Source organism: Carcharhinus amblyrhynchos, chromosome 12 (assembly GCF_965287045.1).
Source record: "Carcharhinus amblyrhynchos chromosome 12, sCarAmb.v2.hapA, whole genome shotgun sequence".
Lineage (NCBI taxonomy): Eukaryota > Metazoa > Chordata > Chondrichthyes > Carcharhiniformes > Carcharhinidae > Carcharhinus > Carcharhinus amblyrhynchos.
The window spans coordinates 1,758,199-1,781,256 of record NC_137335.1 but is presented as its reverse complement, the minus strand read 5'-3'; the positions used below and the strand labels follow the sequence as shown (position 1 = coordinate 1,781,256).

Below are 23,058 nucleotides of genomic sequence, written 5' to 3'. Positions count from 1 at the left end.
TTCTGATTCCTTTATGTTTGTTTATTTCTAGTGCACTGGAATCTGTGGGTTAGAAGCATGGTCCCTAAATGGAGGAATATTGTAGCTTTAATGATTAAAACATTGACCAGAATCAGGAGGATGCCCGGGTAGGTTCTGTAATTATTTTTCAAGCAGCCCTGAGGTGGATAAGGTCATTTGGCTGCTCAGCAATTAATGATGTAACTAATTAATGATGTTAGAACCAATACAAGATTGTGTAATTTCTTTAAAGTTAAAGTTTATTTACGATGTGGAGATGCCGGTGTTGGACGGGGGTAAACACAATAAGAAGTCTCACAACACCAGGTTAAAGTCTGACAGGTTTATTTGGTAGCATGAGCTTTCGGAGCACTGCCCCTTCATCAGGTGAGTGCAGGATTTGTTTTGATAGTCAAGTTCCATAGACATGAGGACGGCCTCAACCGGGGTCTTGGGTTCATGTCACACTATCTGTAACCCCCATGACTTGCCTGGATTTGTAAAATCTCACTAATTGTCCTGTCTGGAGACAATACACTTCTCTTTAACCTGTGCTTAACCCTCTCTCCACTCACACTGTCTGTACCTTTAAGACTTGATTACCTGTAAAGACTCACATTCCAATCATTACCTTGTAATTGAGTTTGTGTCAGTATATGCCCTGTTTGTGAAACAAATCCTGCACTCACCTGATGAAGGAGCGATGCTCCAAAAGCTCGTGCTACCAAATAAACCTGTTGGACTTTAACCTGGTGTTGAGAGACTTCTTAGAGAGTTTATTTATTTATTAGTGTCACAAGTAGGCTTACATTAACACTGCAATGAAGTTACTGTGAAAATCCCCCAGTCGCCGTGCTCTGGTGCCTGTTTGGGTACACGGAGGGGGAGTTTAGCACGGCCAATTCAGCTACCTGTCTACATTTAGAATGATGTGGAGATGCCGGCGTTGGACTTGGGTAAACACAGCGAGAAGTCTGACAACACCAGGTGAAGCCAGTCACCTGACGAAGGGGCAAACCCCGAAAGCTTGTGAGTTTACTATCAAATAAATAAGTTGGATTTAAACCTGGTGTCAGGCTTCTAACTACATTCAAGATGTCAGCAGGACGATGTTATTGTGAATCCTGAATAAAAAGGTTCATTTAATGAGTTTCACGTAATGAGCCGAAGGGAGGAATAAGCCATTACGACTATATTTAAGGTGTTATTTTGTGCAGAATGAACTTCTGGAATTGTTACATATCCTGTCTAACATTATAGAAATATTCAGAGTGTTTCCAATACACTAACCAATCACTGTGTCCAAACACCCCATATTCAGAGTTGTGAAAGATTGGCGAGGTGAGGTTACAGTTTGCTTTTTGCTGAATATTTTCTCCTGTACCCACAGGTTTCTAGGTTTTGAGTTCTTACTCCCGGTGATTCAGATCTCACTCATCTGTCTGTGCATTGGGGGGACTCTGGAGAATCTGCCGGTTGCCGTGGTGAACAATGACACAGGACAACCCGCCTTGAGCCTGATCTTCCTCTCGCATTTTGACAACAGCACCATTACCCAGGTCACAGTGAAGCTACAGGATAGAGACAGATCATTCAGTGCCACTGGCCTCTGCTGCTGTTAATCTTCCCTTTCAGCCCCCTTCCCTCCCGCTCTGCACCTCAGCCTCTCAGCAGCTGCTCCCATTTCTCTTTGCCTCACCTGTTTCTCCAGTTTAGGCAGCGCCAATTCTCCTCACCGCAACCACTCGCTGCGGGACTGAGCTCCATACTCTCACCTCTGGGTAAACCCGTTTTACATGCACATGCGTGTACATGTGTACATGTGTGTGGCCTGAATTCTCTGATGTCCTACACCCCTCCACTGCTGCCAGTGAGAATGGAGAATTTGGTGCTGTCAAAACTGCATTCACTGCAGCGGGACTGGAGAATCCCAGCCTGTTTGCATGTGTGTGTGCATATGCTTGCAGTGTATGTGTCTGTGTTTGTAAGTGTGCATGCATACATGTATATATGCGTGTACATGTCTGTGTGCATGCATGTGTGTGTCTGTGTAGATGCATGTGTAAATGTGTGTGTGACTGCACTTGTATGTATGCATCAGTGTGTATATGTGCACATGTGAGCACATGCCTGCGTGCACACACCTGCACACGTGTGTGTGTGTGTGCATGCACGTGTGTGTATACACACGGATGCACATGCACGTGTGCGCACATGTGTATGCGTGTGTGTTCATGTATGCATGCACATGTGTGTGCATATATATGTGTGTGCACGTGTGTGTGTGTGTGTGTGTGTATGCGTGCACACGTGTGTGTGCGAGTGTGTGTGTATGTGTGTGTGAGTGTGTGTGTGCACGTGTGTGTGTGTGAGTGTGTGTGTGTGCGCGAGTGTGTGTGAATGTGTGCGAGTGTGTATGTGTGAGTGTGTGTGTGAGTGTGTATGTGCGAGTGTGTGTGAGTGAGTGTGTATGAGTGAGTGTGTATGAGTGAGTGAGTGTGTATGAGTGAGTGAGTGTGTGTACATTCCTTTAGTTAAGTGAATTATAATTGGGCCAACCTTGGGCTTGAGGTCCAGGATTGAACCTTTAATGAGTTCACTGAATAATTAATGAGTGGAGCTGCTCGCATGCTCTTTGTAACTGACAGTAAAGCAGGTGGTGAGAGATCGAGCCCACTTCATTTCACAGAGATAATAACCTGGGGCGGGCACTGGACTTTAACATTGGGAAATGAGAGATGTGGATATCATTAGACTGGTCCCTGAGACACAGGGGTTATTCTATGAGGAGAGACTGAGTAATTCTGTTTCTAGTCTCTGGAGTTTAGAAGAATGAGAGAAGATCTTTTGAAATATGTGAGATGGTGAGGGGGGGTTTGATCAACTGAACCCCTATTTCTTATGTTGTTATGAGGAGAGCATCAGAAATATCAGGTGTTTGAAACGAGAGTAGGAGTCCAGTAATTCAGTAAAGCTTTCACAAGAATTGGATCCTTTTTGGGTAAGTGGTTGATTAGAACATAAGTCACAAAAGGGATCGGACAGAGGGAAGCCAGCCTGCCCCTCGAGCCTGCTCCCCAATTCTATACAATTCTGACTGATTTTCTATCTCAACCCCACATTGTTACCCACTCCACATATTCCTTCATTCCCAAAACTCTATCGATCTCTGTCTGGGATATACTCAGTGTCTGAGTCACCACAGTTCCCCGGCAAAAACAGTCACAAAGCTCTGAGCAAAGGAATTCCTCATCTTATTTCGAAAAAAATCAGCTGAAATCTGGAGACTGGGCGCAGTGACAGGAATCTAATCCCAGCCGGTGCAGAACCAGTAATCCACAAGTTTCCAAATCACAAGAACATTTCCCAGGAATGCACAGGCTCAATTTTCCCTGGGATACAGAGTGAATATTGAGTAGTGAATATTACGCGGTGAGTGTGGCGTAGTGAGGGTGGCGCGGTGAGTGTGACGTAGTGAGTGTGGCGCGGCGAGTGTGACGTAGTGAGTGTGACACGGTGAGTGTGACGTAGTGAGTGTGGCGCAGTGAGTGTGGCGCAGTGAGTGTGGCGCAGTGAGTGTGGCGCAGTGAGTGTGACGTAGTGAGTGTGACACGGTGAGTGTGACGTAGTGAGTGTGGCGCAGTGAGTGTGGCGCAGTGAGTGTGGCGCAGTGAGTGTGGCGCAGTGAGTGTGGCGTAGTGAGGGTGGCGCGGTGTTGTCTGATTTTCTGATCTCCTCCTCTGTTGGTTATCGCTTGGCGAGGAGCAGACGGATTTTGTGAAACGTGTGAAGTTTCTGAAACACTTTCACTTTGATGATCATCTGTAGAAAGCAATTTATTTCTTGGAGTAAACTTGTTCCACATTCAACAATTAGACTGATTTTCAAAATGGAGTTTTCCTGTTAATTTCACATCAACCGATTGGATCTCCTGTAGATCACCATAAAGTTCATGCTTTCCTGGGCTTTACAGTTTGCCCCTTGTATCTTACAGATTCCCCTAAACCAATCTGATGCCATGAAGGGTGTAATGAACGGTAAATATTGGGGTATAATCGGCTTTGGAGCAAACTTCACACAGGATTTTCGTTTAAGGTAAATTGCAGTTTGTGAAGGTTGGTTTATTTTGAGAAAGTTAACTGGAAGGTTCCTTTTATTCATTCATGGGATGACAGGATCACTAACAAGGCCAGGATTTATTGCCCATCCCTAATTGCCCTTTGAGAGGTTATTGGTGATGCGTCTTCTTGAACACAACTGAGTAACTTATCAGACCATTCCAAGGGGCAGTCAAGAGTCAACCACATTGCTGTGGCTCTGGAGTCACGTGTAGGCCAGACCGGGTAAGGACGGCAGATTTCCTTCCCTAAAGGACATGAGTGAACCAGATGGGTTTTTATTGAATCTGGTTGTTTCATGGTCTTTGTACTGACACTAGATTTATATTCTGTTACAACTTTGAAGTTTGCAAGATTGTTCTACTTTGGGAATGTCTCTTTAATTTAGGGTAAAATGGAGGAATGATGGCATCATGATTTCCAGAGATTCTGGTTCGAGTTGGGATAGACATGCGCGATATTCACTGCGCGATATTCACTGCGCGATATTCACTGCACGATGTTCGCCACGCGATATTCACTGCACGATATTCACCGCGCGATATTCACCGCGCGATATTCGCCACGCGATATTCACTGCGCGATATTCACTGCGCGATATTCGCCACGCGATATTCACTGCGTGATATTCACCGTGCGATATTCACTGCGCGATATTCACTGCGCGATATTCACCGCGCGATATTCACTCTGTATCCCAGGGAAAATTGAGCCTGTGCATTCCTGGGATTTGGAAACTTGTGGATAACTGGTTCTAGGATTAGATTCCTGTCTAACAAACCTGTTCTAAATTCTGCCTGACAACAATCTCCAGTGACTTGCTTGTTAAAGAAGGGCTTCAGTTGTCTTACCAGGAAGAAAATAAGAGATATTCACACAAGAAAACTTGAATTCTGAGGTGATCGTTATAATTAGTCTTTGCTGTTTAAATATGGCTGGAATTCTCCGCTCTCATTCACCCCACGATCACCACCAGTGAGAACAAAGAATTTGGTGCTCAACCAAATTGATTCACTGCAGCGGGACTGGAGAATCCCAGCCATGGACGAGGCTGGAAAATCCCAGGTTAAATTTCTTAAAGTTATTTGTCTTTACAGGGATTGTAACCATGCCAGATGTATTTAATTAGCCAAATTTAATTTACCCAATCGCTGTGATGGGATTTGAATAAATATCTGAAGATGATTAAGCCCTGGTAACAGAATTATCAGCCCGGTATCACAACCACTGTGCTACCGTCCTCGGTGAGCGGCCTTCTGACCAAAGGGACTAGTCACCGTTTCAGTCTTGGCCTTTCTATAAAACCATGAGACACAGGAGCAGAATGAGGCCACTCAGCCCATCGAATCTGCTCTGCCATTCAATCATGGCTGATTCTTTTCTCATCCCCATTCTCCTGCCTTTTCCCCATAACCCCTGATCCCCTTATTAATCAAAAACCTATCTACCCCTGTCTTAAAAATACTCAATGATCTGGCCTCCACAGCCCAAAGAGTTCCACAGATTCCCCACTCTCTGGCTGAAGAAATTCCTCCTCGTCTCTGTTTTAAAGGATTGTCCCTTTACCCTGAGGTTGTGCCCTCTCTGGTTCTAGTTTTTTGTACTAATGGAAACATCCTCTCCACGTCCACTCTATCCAGGGCTTCGCAGTATCCTGTAAGTTTCAATAAGGTCCTCCCCCATCATTCTAAACTCCAATGAGTACAGACCCCGAGTCCTTCACCGTTAGTTCTGTGGTGACGTGTGTCTCTGGTTTCAGGATATACGAGAGAATAATCAATGAAACTGTAGTTGATGGGGGTTCCGTCCACGTCTGGCTCGATATGACAAGTGAGTTTATTTAAACTTTCTCACTGTGATAAAGGAGAATGTTTGACTGGCTGGAAACTTAAAGCTCAGTTATTATTTCTTGCTTATCCTCCATGTGAGGATCAGGGACTTCCTATCCTTGTGATCCCCTCCCAACCCTACAAACCCCCAGGACCTCTGTTCCTCCAATCCCAGTCTCCTGAGCATTCTCAGTTTTAATCACTCCACCACTGACAGCCGTGCTTTTAACAACTCTGGAATCACCTCCCTGATCCTCTCCGCCTCACTCCAATACCTTCAAGATGCTCCTTAAAATCCACCTCTCGGACCAAGCTTTTGGCCATTGTCTGTGCCTCAGTGTTGAATTGTATTGCTTCTGCAAAGTGCTATTGAAATATTTTAGGGTGATAAAGGTGCTATATAAATGCAATTTTGCAAAAGATGTTCTGTGATTGGAAGGTGAAGTATGTAATATTGATTTAACAGTTTGTGAAAGCAGTTCTGGTTTCTTGTTGATGAGATGGAAGTGATATATTGATGTTCTAAATGACTTTTAGACCCGGAAATTGTAAACACCATCCAACTCCAGCTACAAGGAGCATTGAAGGTATTTTTGGAAGAAATCTCACTGAAACTTTTCCCAACTTTTACTGCCCGGCTTGGCAATGTTTAGCCGATTCTAAACTGTCTGTTTTAATCTTTCATCACAGAGATTTGTTCAGGATATCCTGGGAAAATTATCATACCTATCCTCGCTTCCCATAAAGGTAAATCAAACAACTTGTCAGTCGGAATGTTTCTCTCACTTAACTAAGGCCAAAGAGAGAATGTCACCCACACAGGTTATAAATCAAGGTGAACTGGCTTGAGACAGTTCACACCTCGATAACCTGTGCTTAACCCTCTCTCCGCTCACATTGTCTACACTATTAGAGACTGGAATACCTGTAAAGACTCGCATTCCAACCACTATCCTGTAATTCAGTCTGTGTCTATATATCTGCCCTGTCTGTGAACACAGCTCCTCACTCACCTGATGAAGGGGCAGTGCTCCAAAAGCTCGTGCTACCAAATAAACCTGTTAGACTTTAACCTGGTATGAGACTACTTACCGGAACCATCCACGCACAGCACTTAGAACCTTTCAAATTATTTGAGCCTGGGATACGAATTTCATACTTTTATCAATGCCTTGAAAGTTTTGAGTCACCCACGTATTGGAATTGGTATGAATGAAGCTGGAACTGGGGAGAGAGGCACCTAGTGATTGAATCAATATTGCCAGCGTAACGCAAACCTTTCTTATCCCTTTCTGGGACACCGCGTCGCTGGCTGGACCAGCATTTATTGGCCATCCCAAGTTGCCCTTGAACTGAACAACTTGCTGCTCCCCCCACCCCCTCCCCCCCCCCAACTAGAGATCCATCCGCCCCACCCCCTCCCCCCCCAACTAGAGATCCATCCGCCCCACCCCCTCCCCCCCCAACTAGAGATCCATCCACCCCACCCCCTCCCCCCCAACTAGAGATCCATCCGCCCCACCCCCTCCCCCCCAACTAGAGATCCATCCGCCCCACCCCATCCCCCCCCCAACTAGAGATCCATCCACCCCACCCCATCCCCCCCCCAACTAGAGATCCATCCACCCCACCCCATCCCCCCCCAACTAGAGATCCATCCACCCCACCCCATCCCCCCCCCAACTAGAGATCCATCCGCCCCACCCCCTCCCCCCCAACTAGAGATCCATCCGCCCCACCCCCTCCCCCCCCAACTAGAGATCCATCCACCCCACCCCATCCCCCCCCCAACTAGAGATCCATCCACCCCACCCCCTCCCCCCCAACTAGAGATCCATCCACCCCACCCCCTCCCCCCCCAACTAGAGATCCATCCACCCCACCCCCTCCCCCCCCAACTAGAGATCCATCCACCCCACCCCCTCCCCCCACCCAAGAGATCCATCCGCCCCACCCCCTCCCCCCCCCAACTAGAGATCCATCCACCCCACCCCCTCCCCCCGCCCAAGAGATCCATCCACCCCACCCCCTCCCCCCGCCCAAGAGATCCATCCACCCCACCCCATCCCCCCCCAACTAGAGATCCATCCGCCCCACCCCCTCCCCCGCACCCTAGAGATCCATCCACCCCACCCCTCCACCCCCAACTAGAGATCCATCCGCCCCACCCCATCCCCCCACCCTAGAGATCCATCCACCCCACCCCCTCACCCCACCCAACTAGAGATCCATCCGCCCCACCCCCTCCCCCCCCAACTAGAGATCCATCCACCCCACCCCCTCCCCCCCCAACTAGAGATCCATCCGCCCCACCCCCTCCCCCCCCCAACTAGAGATCCATCCGCCCCACCCCCTCCCCCCCAACTAGAGATCCATCCGCCCCACCCCCTCCCCCCCCAACTAGAGATCCATCCACCCCACCCCCTCCCCCCACCCAAGAGATCCATCCGCCCCACCCCCTCCCCCCCCCAACTAGAGATCCATCCGCCCCACCCCCTCCCCCCCCCAACTAGAGATCCATCCGCCCCACCCCCTCCCCCCCCAACTAGAGATCCATCCGCCCCACCCCCTCCCCCCCCCAACTAGAGATCCATCCGCCCCACCCCCTCCCCCCACAACTGGAGATCCATCCGCCCCACCCCCTCCCCCCCCCAACTGGAGATCCATCCGCCCCACCCCCTCCCCCCCCAACTGGAGATCCATCCACCCCACCCCCTCCCCCCCAACTAGAGATCCATCCGCCCCACCCCCTCCCCCCCCCCAACTAGAGATCCACCCGCCCCACCCCCTCCCCCCCAACTAGAGATCCATCCGCCCCACCCCCTCCCCCCCCCAACTAGAGATCCATCCGCCCCACCCCCTCCCCCCCCAACTGGAGATCCATCCGCCCCACCCCTCCCCCCCCAACTGGAGATCCATCCACCCCACCCCCTCCCCCCCCCAACTGGAGATCCATCCGCCCCACCCCCTCCCCCCCCCAACTGGAGATCCATCCGCCCCACCCCCTCCCCCCCCCAACTGGAGATCCATCCGCCCCACCCCCTCCCCCCCCCAACTGGAGATCCATCCGCCCCACCCCCTCCCCCCCCCAACTGGAGATCCATCCACCCCACCCCCTCCCCCCACCCATCAGTGAGCAATCGGGCCTCCGCCCCCTCCCCCCGCCCACAGGGATACATCTGACCCACCTCCCTCCCCCCCCCCACACCACACCACCCCCCTCCGAGACGATGCTCTGACCCCCCCTCAGAGGATGATCTGGGTCAGGGGGCCATTGCAGGTTCTGAACTCACTGCGGAGGTTCACCCGCAAAATAAAAACTCGGTTTTGGATTTTATTTAGCAGCTCGTTTACAGCGTGGGTCCCAGAACGGACCAGAAGACAGTAAAGTGGGATTAGGTGGTAAAGTTGGGCACGCGGTTTGTTAAATCGGTTTTAATGCAATACTAATGCATTTAAATCTCCAGGCCGTCCGAATCGGGGGTCAGTGATGCCGTGATCTGCTCGGATTCGGGTACAGATCGCGTTAAAGGCCCAACTCCCGAATTTACTGCGATTTTGCACCTGAAAACAGGTGTGAATTCTTGGTAAAATCAGGCCCAACATTTCGATTCTGGGTGATTCTTTGTCAGAGAATACATTCAGTAATTGGGGAATTTTAAAAGACTATGGATTTGAAGCTAAGAGTTTAATATGCGGCAGTAAGATGACATATCATTACAAATAATTCTGCTGTTAATAACAATATTGTTTCGTTACAGATTGAAGAGCCAATTTATGGGAATAAACAGTTAAATTTTACCACATTCATTATTCCAGGAGTAATCCTAAGGTGAAGTGTAAAACCAATATTATCGATACTGTTAATGTTACCAACGCAGTACAGCTTATTCCTAGTGTCAGTGATACAGTACAGCTTACAGTTAGTATTACTGATACAGTACAGCTTACAGTTAGTGTCAGTGATACAGTACAGCTTACAGTTAGTGTTAGTGATACAGTACAGCTTACAGTTAGTGTTAGTGATACAGTACAGCTTACAGTTAGTGTTAGTGAGACAGTAAAGCTTACAGTTAGTGTTAGTGATACAGTACAGCTTACAGTTAGTGTTAGTGATACAGTACAGCTTACAGTTAGTGTTAGTGATACAGTACAGCTTACAGTTAGTGTTAGTGATACAGTACAGCTTACAGTTAGTGTTAGTGATACAGTACAGCTTACAGTTAGTATTACTGATACAGTACAGCTTACAGTTAGTGTCAGTGATACAGTACAGCTTACAGTTAGTGTCAGTGATACAGTACAGCTTATTCTTAGTGTCAGTGATACAGTACAGCTTACAGTTAGTGTTAGTGATACAGTACAGCTTACAGTTAGTATTACTGATACAGTACAGCTTACAGTTAGTATTACTGATACAGTACAGCTTACAGTTAGTGTCAGTGATACAGTACAGCTTACAGTTAGTGTCAGTGATACAGTACAGCTTATTCTTAGTGTCAGTGATACAGTACAGCTTACAGTTAGTGTTAGTGATACAGTACAGCTTACAGTTAGTGTTAGTGATACAGTACAGCTTACAGTTAGTGTTAGTGAGACAGTAAAGCTTACAGTTAGTGTTAGTGATACAGTACAGCTTACAGTTAGTGTTAGTGATACAGTACAGCTTACAGTTAGTGTTAGTGATACAGTACAGCTTACAGTTAGTGTTAGTGATACAGTACAGCTTACAGTTAGTATTACTGATACAGTACAGCTTACAGTTAGTGTCAGTGATACAGTACAGCTTACAGTTAGTGTCAGTGATACAGTACAGCTTATTCTTAGTGTCAGTGATACAGTACAGCTTACAGTTAGTGTTAGTGATACAGTACAGCTTACAGTTAGTATTACTGATACAGTACAGCTTACAGTTAGTGTCAGTGATACAGTACAGCTTACAGTTAGTGTCAGTGATACAGTACAGCTTATTCTTAGTGTCAGTGATACAGTACAGCTTACAGTTAGTGTCAGTGATACAGTACAGCTTACAGTTAGTGTCAGTGATACAGTACAGCTTATTCTTAGTGTCAGTGATACAGTACAGCTTACAGTTAGTGTTAGTGATACAGTACAGCTTACAGTTACTGTTACTGATACAGTAAAGCTTACAGTTAGTGTTAGTGAGACAGTAAAGCTTACAGTTAGTGTTAGTGATACAATACAGCTTACAGTTAGTGTTAGTGATACAGTACAGCTTACAGTTAGTGTTAGTGATACAGTACAGCTTACAGTTAGTATTACTGATACAGTACAGCTTACAGTTAGTGTCAGTGATACAGTACAGCTTACAGTTAGTGTCAGTGATACAGTACAGCTTATTCTTAGTGTCAGTGATACAGTACAGCTTACAGTTAGTGTTAGTGATACAGTACAGCTTACAGTTACTGTTACTGATACAGTAAAGCTTACAGTTAGTGTTAGTGAGACAGTACAGCTTACAGTTAGTGTTAGTGATACAGTACAGCTTACAGTTAGTGTTAGTGATACAGTACAACTTACAGTTAGTGTTACTGATACAGTACAGCTTACAGTTAGTGTTAGTGATACAGTACAGCTTACAGTTAGTGTTAGTGATACAGTAAAGCTTACAGTTAGTGTTACTGATACAGTACAGCTTACAGTTAGTGTTAGTGATACAGTACAACTTACAGTTAGTGTTACTGATACAGTACAGCTTACGGTTAGTGTTACTGATACAGTACAGCTTACAGTTAGTGTTAGTGATACAGTACAACTTACAGTTAGTGTTACTGATACAGTACAGCTTACGGTTAGTGTTACTGATACAGTACAGCTTACAGTTAGTGTTAGTGATACAGTACAGCTTACAGTTAGTGTTAGTGATACAGTAAAGCTTACAGTTAGTGTTACTGATACAGTACAGCTTACAGTTAGTGTTAGTGATACAGTACAACTTACAGTTAGTGTTACTGATACAGTACAGCTTACGGTTAGTGTTACTGATACAGTACAGCTTACAGTTAGTGTTAGTGATACAGTACAGCTTACAGTTAGAATGCTGCCAAATTAGATACTTTTCATATGATTCTATAACATACAACATTCTAAACAGTGACCTACCAAAATAAACTGACTGCAAATCCTCCAATAAAATAACAAATATTATTTTTATTGATCTAATATCTGATTGCCCCTGCGGAGGTAATGAATACTTTGGACCAGTGTAGGCATTTCTTTAGAAAAGAAATGAAAATCTTTACCAACAGTCCATGGTGAAAAGCGAAATGTTGATGTTTTCTTTAAATCTGAAGTTTCTGTGCACAATACAAACACTTAGCTTCCTTTAAATATCACTTTCCTCCTGTCCAGATGTGCTCAGTACTGATACCCCTGTAGCACCCCCCCTCTGTGTCCTGATGTCAGACAGCCCCAGTCTCCACTAACCCCCACCCTGCCTCGCTGAGTTTGATGCCTGTCAGATAGCTCGAGGGGGGGGGAGGTCTCCTGTAATAGCCCCGCACCCCGACCCCATGCCAGGCATGCCCTAGATCTCAGATTTGAGGAGCTGTCCCTCTGCACCTGGCAGCTACTGTCACACTTATTTATACTTTTTGTTGAAGTCCTCACAAATGTTCAAGTTTAAAGTTTATTTATTCGTATCACAAGTAGGCTTACATTAACACTGCAATGAAGTTTCTGTGAAACACCCCCAGTCGCCACACTCCGGTGCCTGTTTGGGTACACTGAGGGAGAATTTAGCACAACATAGTGCACCCTAACCAGTATGTCTTTCAGACTGTGGGAGGAAACCAGATCGCCCGGAGGAAACCCATGCAGACACGGGGAGAATGTGCAAACTCCACAGACAGTGACCCAAAGCTGGGAATCGAACCCAAGTCCTTGGTGCTGTGAGGCAGCAGTGCTAACCACTGTGCCACCGTGCCACCCTCACCCTGTATCACCCCCCACTGAAACCCCTTCCCCGTAACCCCCCCGCCATGGATAACCCCTCCCCGTAACACCCCCCACGGATACCCTGTCCCCGTAACACCTCCCACTGATACCCACTCCCTGTAAACTCCCCCACTGATACCCACTCCCTGTAAACTCCCCCACTGATACCCACTCCCTGTAACAACGGCCCACTGATACCCTCTCCTAGTAACAACGGCCCACTGATACCCTTCCACTGATACCCCCATAACACCCCTCCCACTGATTACCCCCCCTCCCCATACCACTCCTATCAGTGCCACAGCAGTAGGGTTTGAGATCAGATAGTGTCAGTCCTGATTCAGTCACTGCTGTATTTTTATCATTAATTGCTACATGGAACTCATTTAAAACACCATCCACAATGTCATTGTCACAAAGTGCTTACTTTAAATCTTCACAGCATCACTTTCTTCCTGGCTGTTGGTCTAACTGCACTCTCGTTTGTAACTGAACGGAAAGGAGGATTACTGGACCGGTGCTGGGTGGCAGGTTTGTGTGGCTTGATTATTGGGACAAAGTCAATTAACCCCTTAAACAAACGTAAAACCATTCTTTGTGAATCCTCAAACAACTTTGTTCATCAGCTTAAAATCAGTGGCTGTAAGAATCTGATTGGAACATTCTCAGTAAGGTCCACAGAGATGTGATTTAACTTCATTTCACTGGGTTTATTATTGTCACATGTGTTAACGTACAGTGAAAAGTATTGTTTCTTATGCACTATACAAAGCATACTGTTCACAGAGAAGGAAAGGAGAGGGGGCAGAATGTAGTGTTACAGTCATAGCGTGGGTGTAGAGAAAGATCAACTTAATGTGAGGTAGGTCCATTCAAAAGTCTGACAGCAGCAGGGAAGAAGCTGTTCTCGAGATGGTTTTGTACCTTTTCCGTGATGGAAGAAGGTGGAAGAGAGAATGTCCGGGGTGTGTGGGGTCCTTAATTATACTGACTGCTTTTCCGAGGCAGCGGGAAGTGTAGACAGAGTCAATGGATGGGAGGCTGGTTTGTGTGATAGATTGGGCTACATTAATGACCTTTTGTAATTCCTTGCGGTCTTGGGCAGAGCAGGAGCCCAGACCAAACTGTGATACAACCAGAAAGAATGCTTTCTATGGCGTATCTGTAGAAGTTGTAAAAGAGAGACCATATTCAGTGCTTAGTGAGTAATGGCTCTGTCTATTACACATTGTATAAATATGATATTTACAAAACAACAATAGACTGACCATGCCACGTATCTGCTGTTGAGTACTGACTGTGATTACGAGTTTGAGGGTGTCACAGTGCAGGAATGCACATTAACTGGCTTCTCTCCGGTAAAGCCAGAGAGTGTTGAAGACGTCACAATAAACCGCCCCCAGTCGGAAAATATTCCGGCATCCAGCCACTTCCACAAACTGGGCAATGACAAGACTTCACCGTGAGGATGTGTCAGCTACAATCTACCAAACTCAATCAGAACAAACGGGCCATAGCTCCAGCTTTTGTTCTGCTTTAACCAATCCAGGGTCACGGTTCAGTGTGTTCCCAAAGGCATTTCCCAGTCTTATCAACTAACTCCTTAAACCCCACCGGAAACTAAACCCCACCGGAAACTAAACCCCGCCGGAAACTAAACCCCACCGGAAACCAAACCCCGCCGGAAACTAAACCCACCGGAAACTAAACCCCACCGGAAACTAAACCCCACCGGAAACTAAACCCACCGGAAACCAAACCCCACCGGAAACTAAACCCGCCGGAAACTAAACCCCACCGGAAACTAAACCCACCGGAAACTAAACCCCACCGGAAACTAAACCCACCGGAAACTAAACCCCACCGGAAACTAAACCCACCGGAAACTAAACCCCACCGGAAACTAAACCCCACCGGAAACTAAACCCCACCGGAAACTAAACCCCACCGGAAACCAAACCCCACCGGAAACTAAACCCCACCGGAAACTAAACCCCACCGGAAACCAAACCCACCGGAAACCAAACCCACCGGAAACCAAACCCCACCGGAAACTAAACCCCACCGGAAACCAAACCCACCGGAAACCAAACCCACCGGAAACCAAACCCCACCGGAAACTAAACCCCACCGGAAACTAAACCCACCGGAAACTAAACCCCACCGGAAACTAAACCCCACCGGAAACTAAACCCCACCGGAAACTAAACCCACCGGAAACTAAACCCACCGGAAACTTGTAGCTGGAGATTTTTTGGCAACAGATTTATAGTTTTTAAAGAAAGTTTACAAATTTTAGAGCCAGGATGCTGGCATTGGACTGGGGGAAACACAGTAAGAAGTCTCAGCACATCAGGTTAAAGTCCAACAGGTTTATTTGTAGCACAAGCTTTCGGGACCCTGCCCCTGTCCGTACCCTGGTGAGTGACTCATCAGGTGAAGGGACAGCGCTCCGAAAGCTCGTGATTCCAAATAAACCTGTTGGATTTGAACCTGGTGTTGTGAGACTTCTTACTATAATTTTTAAAGGAAGTTATTTAGATAAATACAATATTTGTACGGTAGGATTTGCGAGCAGGAGGAGGGCAGGTAAGGAATGGGGTCACTGGATATTGTGCTTGTATTTTATGAAGTAAAAGTTTAAATCATATTCCAGGTAGGATATTATTGTTGGAAAGGCAGCTGTATTAACTCTGCTTTGGTGAGTAAATATTTTTGTGTACGTCTTTATTCATTGTTTTTATTCAGGTGTTAGTTCCCTGGAGATAACCTTGGCTCATGCTTTCTCCCACCTGCTGACAATGATTATTCAGATAGCGTTGTTACTCATCTTTACCTTCCTCGTTTTCAAGGTCAGTTCCCTGCAAAACTTTCAAATGGGAAAGTATTGGTGAGTCTGCCCACAGTCTGCAGCTTGGTTCCATGTTATTGAGATTAATACAACAGACAGACAGATACAGACGAGCCTGTCACTGACACCCGTTTATTGAAGGGTCCAGACATCTGAACACTATTCAGGATCTTTCCAACATGAGTTTGCCAATGAAGGAAGGGATCATTTCCAGGACCTGCTTCCGCTGGTTTCTAAGACCTGGCCACTTGGAAGACCTCACTAGAGGCTGCCTCTGGGAGTGTTGGTCAGGGTGTCTCCCTAAGGCTGGCAGTCCCAGCAGGTGAAGTGGACATCGGATGGGGGTGAGGCTGGCACAGTGGCACAGTGGTTAGCGCTGCTGCCTCACAGCACCAGGGATCCAGTTCGATTCCCAGCTTTGGGCCACTGTCTGTGGAGTTTGCACATTGTCCCCATGTCTGCATGGGTTTCCTCCGGGCGATCTGGTTTCCTCCCACAGTCTGAAAGAGGTGCGGGTTCGGGTGCATTGGCTGTGCTAAATTCTCCCTCAGTGTACCCAAACAGGCATCTGAGTGTAGCAACTGGGGGATTTTCACAGTAACTTCATTGCAGTGTTAATGTAAGCCTACTTGTGATATGAATAAATAAACTTTAAACTTGAACATTTGTGAGGACTTCAACAAAAAGTATAAATAAGTGTGACGATAGCTGCCAGGTGCAGAGGGACAGCTCCTCAAAGCTGAGATCTAGGGCAGGCCTGGCTCGGGGTTGGGGTGCTGGGGTATTACAGGAGACCCTCCCCCCCACCCCCCCTCCCAACGAGCTATCTGACAGGCATCAAACTCAGCAAGGCAGGGTGGGGGTTAGTGGAGACTGGGGCTGTCTGACATCAGGACACAGTAAGAAGACTCACAACACCAGGTTAAAGTCCAATCAGGGTAAATCTATGCATTAGAAGCATGCAGCACAAGTGGCAGCTCACTGTCCTGCTCCACAGACAGCTCCCTGTAAACAGGGAGAGCCAAGGTAACAGCACTGAGATAACCTCCCTCTCACTACAGGGCAAGCTGTGTTCATTGCCCTGAAACTAAACAGCTGAGATTGGGGATTGAAGCAATGGGGCATTCTGGATCTGAAATCACCTCCTGCTGCTCTGAGCTTGGGTGAATTCCGATATTTGTTTCCCTTTGAGTCAATGTGACACTCATCAGCAATACTAAACATCAACAAAACTTGCTGAGAATTGCCTGTTCAATGTTGCTAACTCTGGAGAGAGATATTATTCCATTGATGCTGTACAGGCTGTGAGGCGAGATTTAAGTTCCAAACGATCACCAAACAATGATCTGAACTTGGCCGATTTTTGCACCGAGTTGTTGCTTCGCTCAGCCTGCCCTCAGCTCCATGTCGAGATGTCAGACGGACACCTGATAGGAATACATTGTACAGTTGGTCAGATCAGCTTTTAACACAAAAACCCCACAATTTATACCAAACACTGCACCAATTCTCAGATAAAATTCAGTCCCAAATGAAAGATGATGGAAATGACTTTTTAAAAATTTGTTTGTGGGACATGGGCATTGCTGACCAGGCCAGCGTTTATTGCCTTTGAGAAGGTGAGCTGCCTTCTTGAACCGTTGCAGTCCATGTGCTGTGGGTACACCCACGGTGCTGTTACATAAGAACATAAGAAATAGGAGCAGGAGTAGGCCATCTAGCCCTTCGAGCCTGCCCCGCCATTCAATAAGATCATGGCTGATCTGTCGTGGCTCAGTTCCACATTCCCGCCCTCTCCCCATAACCCTTAATCCCCTCTCTCATCAAAAACCCATCAACCCGCGTCTTAAAAATATTTAGCGAGGCAGCCTCCACCACTTCAACGGGCAGAGAATTCCAGAGATTCACCACCCTTTGAGTGAAGAAGTTCCTCCTCAACTCCGTTCTAAACCGCCCCTCCCCCCCCCCCCCCCCTTTATCCTGAGGCTGTGCCCTCTAGTCATCTAGTTACGGAGGGAGTGACCCAGCGACAGTGAAGGAACAGCGATATATTTCCACATCAGGATGGTGAGTGGCTGGGAGGGGAATCCGCAGGTGCTGTTCCCAGGTATCTGCTGCCCTTGTCCTTCTCTCTGGTAGAGAAGTAGATTGGAAAGGAACTCGCGAAGGAGGTTTAGTTGCTGCAGTGCATCTTGTAGATGGAACTCTGCATTGGGGGTGGAGGCAGTGAATGTTTACAGTTACCTCAAGTAACTGCTTCCCTTTGATTAAAAAGTGAAGCTGAAACAATTGACTGCCTGGGACTAATCATTCCTATCCGTGTTTTCTCCCATAGATTCCCAATGAAGGGAACTTGTTCCTGATCATCTTCCTGATCTTAATGCAAGGCCTCACTGGAATGTCCCTGGGCCTGGTCATCTCAGCTGCATTTGATGATGAGCAGTCAGCGGCCCAGGTTGCGTTGGGAATCTTCTATCCAGATATTGTCCTGAGCGGTCAGTGAGTTTTAACAGAAAAACATTTTGCATTTATAAAGCACCTTTAATTTAACAAACCGTCTCCCAGGAGTGATTATAAAACAGAGTTTGACATTGAGTAACAGGGGTGACGGAAGGGCCTCGGGCAGATGAAGTTTGTCAAAGAGGTTGGTTTTAACAAACATCTTAAATGAGGAAAGCAACATAGAGCAAAGTGGAGAGATTTACCATAGAATCTCTACAGAGCAGAAAGAGGCCATCCAGCCCATCGAGTCTGTACTGACTCTCCAGGCCCTCCCTTCTACCTTATCCCAATAACCCCCATGCATTTACTATGGCTAATCCACCTAGCTTTGGACTGTGGGAGGAAACCGGAGCACCCAGATTAAACCCATGCAGACACGGGGAGAATGTGCAACTCCACACAGACAGTCACCCAAGGCCAGAATCGAACCCAGGTCCCTGGTGCTAAGGGGCAGCAGTGCTAACCACTGTGCCACCGTGCCCACCACTGAGGGAGGGAGTTCCTCAGCCTGGGACCCAGGCTGCCAACGGTGGGATGTTTAAAATGGGTTTGCTCGAGAGGGTGGAACGTATGAACTTAGGATCTGGGAGCAGGAGGAGGCCATCCAGCTGGAAATAGAGGAATGCTGAGATCTCAGAGGGTGCGGGATTGGAGGAGGTTACAGAGGTCGGGAGGTAACGGAGCCAGGGAGGGATTTGAAGACAGGGATGAGAGTTTTATAATTGAGGCTGATGGGGAAATAACACTCGGTGCGATTTAGAACGTGGGCTAATATCCAAAAACAGCGACAAAGATGAATCATCAGCTCAAGAACTTATTCCAATTGATGTGGAAAATAAAATTTTGTGAAATAAGTAAGAAATGCATCGAGTACAGCATTAGCTTAACCCTTTCAGAATCCCACTTTCAATAAAAGTTTGAGTCCTGTCACTCTGCATTTAAGATAATCTCTGAGATTTCCTCATCTTTACTTGTTTTCCTCAGTTTGTCATCACCTTGTGTCCAAAGTCAGTCAGTTCCTGATTGTTTCCACAGCTTCCTGTTTTGCATCTGGTGTTCCTACATTTTGCCATCTCATTTTCCTATTGTGTAATTCCCAACAATAGAAATCACCAACTCAACCATACAATGTCTTATCATTTCCCAGGAAGTTTATTTTCCTGTGGAATTCCGGTGAAGTGGTCACAGTGAGACTGACAGCACGTTGAGTTTACTAGAGGCAGGTGATGAAGTTCCTGAGCTTGAAGTATTCATTCAATTCCATTTTGAAAGTTCCGATTGAATCTGCTTCCACCAGGCAGCACCTTCCAGATCACAACAACTCACTGATGAGGAAAACCTTTTCTTCCTGTTAATCTCATTCTTACCGACGGTGTATCAGAATCACAGATGATCATATTCCAAAGTCATCTCCTTTTGTTTCAGGGATTATCTGGCCAATTGAAAGTATCCCTTATCCGCTGAGATGTTTTAGTTTAATTTTGCCTCAAACCTACGCAGCCGAGGCTCTCCGAGATGTAATTTACCGAGGTAGGGATGTATTTCTCAATCAATTCAGTGTGGACAATTTCTGTTCATTTCAATAAGTCGAAAGCTAATTTTTAAACCTAGAAACTAATTTTCAAAGATAAAGGTAAAAATGTTCATTTTTTTGCCAGGATAATATGGAATTTCCAGAAACAATGTTTTATGTTTAGTTTATATCTGTTACACTGTAACCTCTCCAGTACAGGATGCCTGGGACCAATCCCTCTCTGGATTCTGGAATTTTCGGGATTATAGAATGATGTTAGTGTGTGTAATCACACGAGTGATGATTGGAAAACACTGTGGATATAAATATTTACCTGAAAGCTCAAAGCACTAAATTACAAAGCCATGTTACAGACAGGAAAGGGTTAATTTAAACTGCAGTAATTTCTCTTCTCATCGCACACCCATAAATAAGAAGCTGGTTTGGATTTGCTTGCCCCTTTATAAATGGTGACATAGAATCATTGAATTCCTGCAGTGCAGAAGGAGGCCATTCAGCCCATCGAGTCTGCACCGACCACAGTCGCGTCCGGGCCCTACCCCCATAACCCCACATATTTACCCTGCTAATCCCCTGACATTAGGGTCAATTTAGCATGGCCAATCAACCTAACCCACACACCTTTGGACTGTGGGAGGAAGCCGGAGCATCCGGAGGAAACATAAGAACATAAGAAATAGGAGCAGGAGTAGGCCATCTAGCCCTTCGAGCCTGCCCCACCATTCAATAAGATCATGGCTGATCTGTCGTGGCTCAGTTCCACTTTCCCGCCCTCTCCCCATAACCCTTAATCCCCTCTCTTATCAAAAACCCATCAACCCGCGTCTTAAAAATATTTAGCGAGGCAGCCTCCACCACTTCAACGGGCAGAGAATTCCAGAGATTCACCACCCTTTGAGTGAAGAAGTTCCTCCTCAACTCCGTTCTAAACCGCCCCCCCTTTATCTTGAGGCTGTGCCCCCTAGTCCTACTGTCCTTTCTGAGCGGGAAGAGTCTCTCCACCTCTATCCTATCCATCCCATTCATCATCTTAAACGTCTCAATGAGATCTCCCCTCATTCTTCTAAACTCTAACGAGTACAAGCCTAGTTTATTCAGCCTCTCCTCATAGCTCAACCCCCTCAACTCCGGCATCAGCCTAGTAAACCTCCTCTGCACTCCCTCCAAGGCCAAAATATCCTTGCGTAAGTACGGCGCCCAAAACTGCACACAGTACTCCAGCTGCGGCCTCACCAATGCCCTATACAGCCACAGCAATACCTCCCTACTTTTATATTCAATCCCCCTCGCTATGAAGGCCAGCATCCCATTTGCCTTCCTGACCACCTGCTGAACCCATGCAGACACAGGGAGAACGTGCAAACTCTACACAGATCGTGACCTGAGACCAGAATTGAACCTGGATTCCTGGCGCTGTGAGGCAGCAGTGCCAACCACTGTGCCACTGTGCCGCACATATTTCCAAACTCCTAGGTTTTGGTATGCAGCAAACTTGAGATAGGATAAACTCAAAGGGTTAGTTTATTTGTACATATTAAAACATGGGAGGAGAGCCACAATGTAACCTGCTTTGTATTTGTAGTGTAAAAGAGGGATAGAGAAAGAAAGAGCAAAAACTACAGAGAAAATAATTATTGTTTCACAAGTCCAGATTCCAGCTCCAATGAGGTCGACAGGCTGAAAAGTGATGCTGGATAATTCACGTTTCCAGTGAAGTCGACTTCCAACAATGAGATAGTCCGGCAGAGATGGATCAGTCTTAGAGGCGCAGGTACAGAATTTCTGGCAGAAGGAGTGTGGGTGAGGCCAGATGTCCAACCTGGGCAAAATTTTATGATAGAATCATAAAATTATAGAATCCCGAAAGAGCAGAAGGAGGCCATTCAGCCCATCGAGCTGCACCGACAGCAATCCCACCCTCACCATTAGATGGTAAATGGGCAGACTGAGATTTCACAGAGCAGCAAGGTAATATAACTGGTTACACAAGTTAGTGATCCATCTCACATGACTCCCATCTCTCCACATTGTCTTTGATAAAGGATGTGTATTCCTCACCTAAGTCCCAAAGATTGTGGAATGTCTAAACCTTTAGGAATTGAAAGGAGGGTTGCGGACCCTTTGTGCTCGGAGATGAAGAGACTCCAATTGGCCAGCCTGGATTATGAAATGTAGATGGCCTTTGTATAGTTCTCTGAATTTGTTCGCCGCAGCGCACAGGGGGGTCATTAGTGTCGCCTGAGAGATAAGAAGGTGCCAGCTCTGTGAAGCAATCCAGCCAGTTAGGGATGGGTAATGAACGCTGGCCTCGCCAACAACACCCACATCCCATGAAAGAATGAAAATACATTTGCTTACTGCAGAACTTTGTTTCTGATTGGAATATGTATTTCAGGGAAATTTAGGAAGTGAGACAACCATTAATTAAACATTTCAGACAGAAGGCTATAATATCTCTAACCTACCATGACCTTTCCTGTGAGATTACTCAATATATTTCTGTCATTTGTGAAATGAATTATGAATCAAACGGCTGTTTCTTTTCTGAGCTGTGGTTTCCTGCTCAAACACCTGCACTGGGTACTCACGTTAGAAACTGATCAGACTTTTACAAAAGGAATGTCTGCCTTTCTGATTTGAGTTGTTTTTCATTGGGATACAGTTTGTAAACTGGGCGAAGCAGATTGGAATGTGGCCAAACCGATTCTATAATTAAAAATCAGGACTTCAAATGACAGAGGGTGCCTGCTGTCAGACTGGAACATAACAACTCAACAGCTGCAAGACTTCTCCCTTCCTCAACTGTGCTGATTGCCCATTGAACCAATAAATACATCTGCACCAAATTTCTAATACCTAAAAAAAATGCCAAACAGTTGGAGAGAGTTTACTGAGTGTTTATACATCCTATTCACTTTTACTGTTGAAGTTTTGTCTTGGCAAATTTGAACACACACTCAAGGTTTAGAAGCAGTCAACTTCTTCAACTGGACGGCATGAACAAGTTGGGCCGGAGGGCTTGTTTCCGTGCTGTAAACTTCTATAACTCTATAACTTAACTCTACAACATTTGACCAAATTAATCCTTCTCAGAAACCTTTTTAAAGATTTTCCATCTTTTTAAAGTTTAAAGTTTATTTATCAGTCTCACAAGTAGGCTTACATTAACACTGCAATGAAGTTACTGTGAAATATGCTGTGTTCCTTTAATATTGCAGGATGGGGCCTCACCCACTGGCCAGTGTGGACTGGATTCCTGATTACCCT

The 23,058-nt window shown here is 46.3% G+C and overlaps 1 protein-coding gene across 1 annotated transcript in view; it reads left to right on the top strand.

Moving 5' to 3' along the window:
• Positions 1-23,058, top strand: part of abch1 (ATP-binding cassette, sub-family H, member 1) — a 37,100-nt gene that overhangs the window by 13,942 nt on the left and 100 nt on the right. Inside the window, exons 8-19 of the mRNA XM_080199707.1 lie at positions 32-128; positions 1,391-1,559; positions 3,995-4,095; positions 5,878-5,948; positions 6,485-6,534; positions 6,638-6,694; positions 9,709-9,779; positions 13,347-13,435; positions 15,653-15,756; positions 18,091-18,250; positions 19,683-19,787; positions 23,010-23,058. The exon at positions 23,010-23,058 is cut by the window's right edge and continues 100 nt beyond it. Coding sequence (XP_080055833.1) covers positions 32-128; positions 1,391-1,559; positions 3,995-4,095; positions 5,878-5,948; positions 6,485-6,534; positions 6,638-6,694; positions 9,709-9,779; positions 13,347-13,435; positions 15,653-15,756; positions 18,091-18,250; positions 19,683-19,787; positions 23,010-23,058 — 1,123 coding nt within the window. The remainder of the gene's footprint in view (positions 1-31; positions 129-1,390; positions 1,560-3,994; positions 4,096-5,877; positions 5,949-6,484; positions 6,535-6,637; positions 6,695-9,708; positions 9,780-13,346; positions 13,436-15,652; positions 15,757-18,090; positions 18,251-19,682; positions 19,788-23,009) is intronic.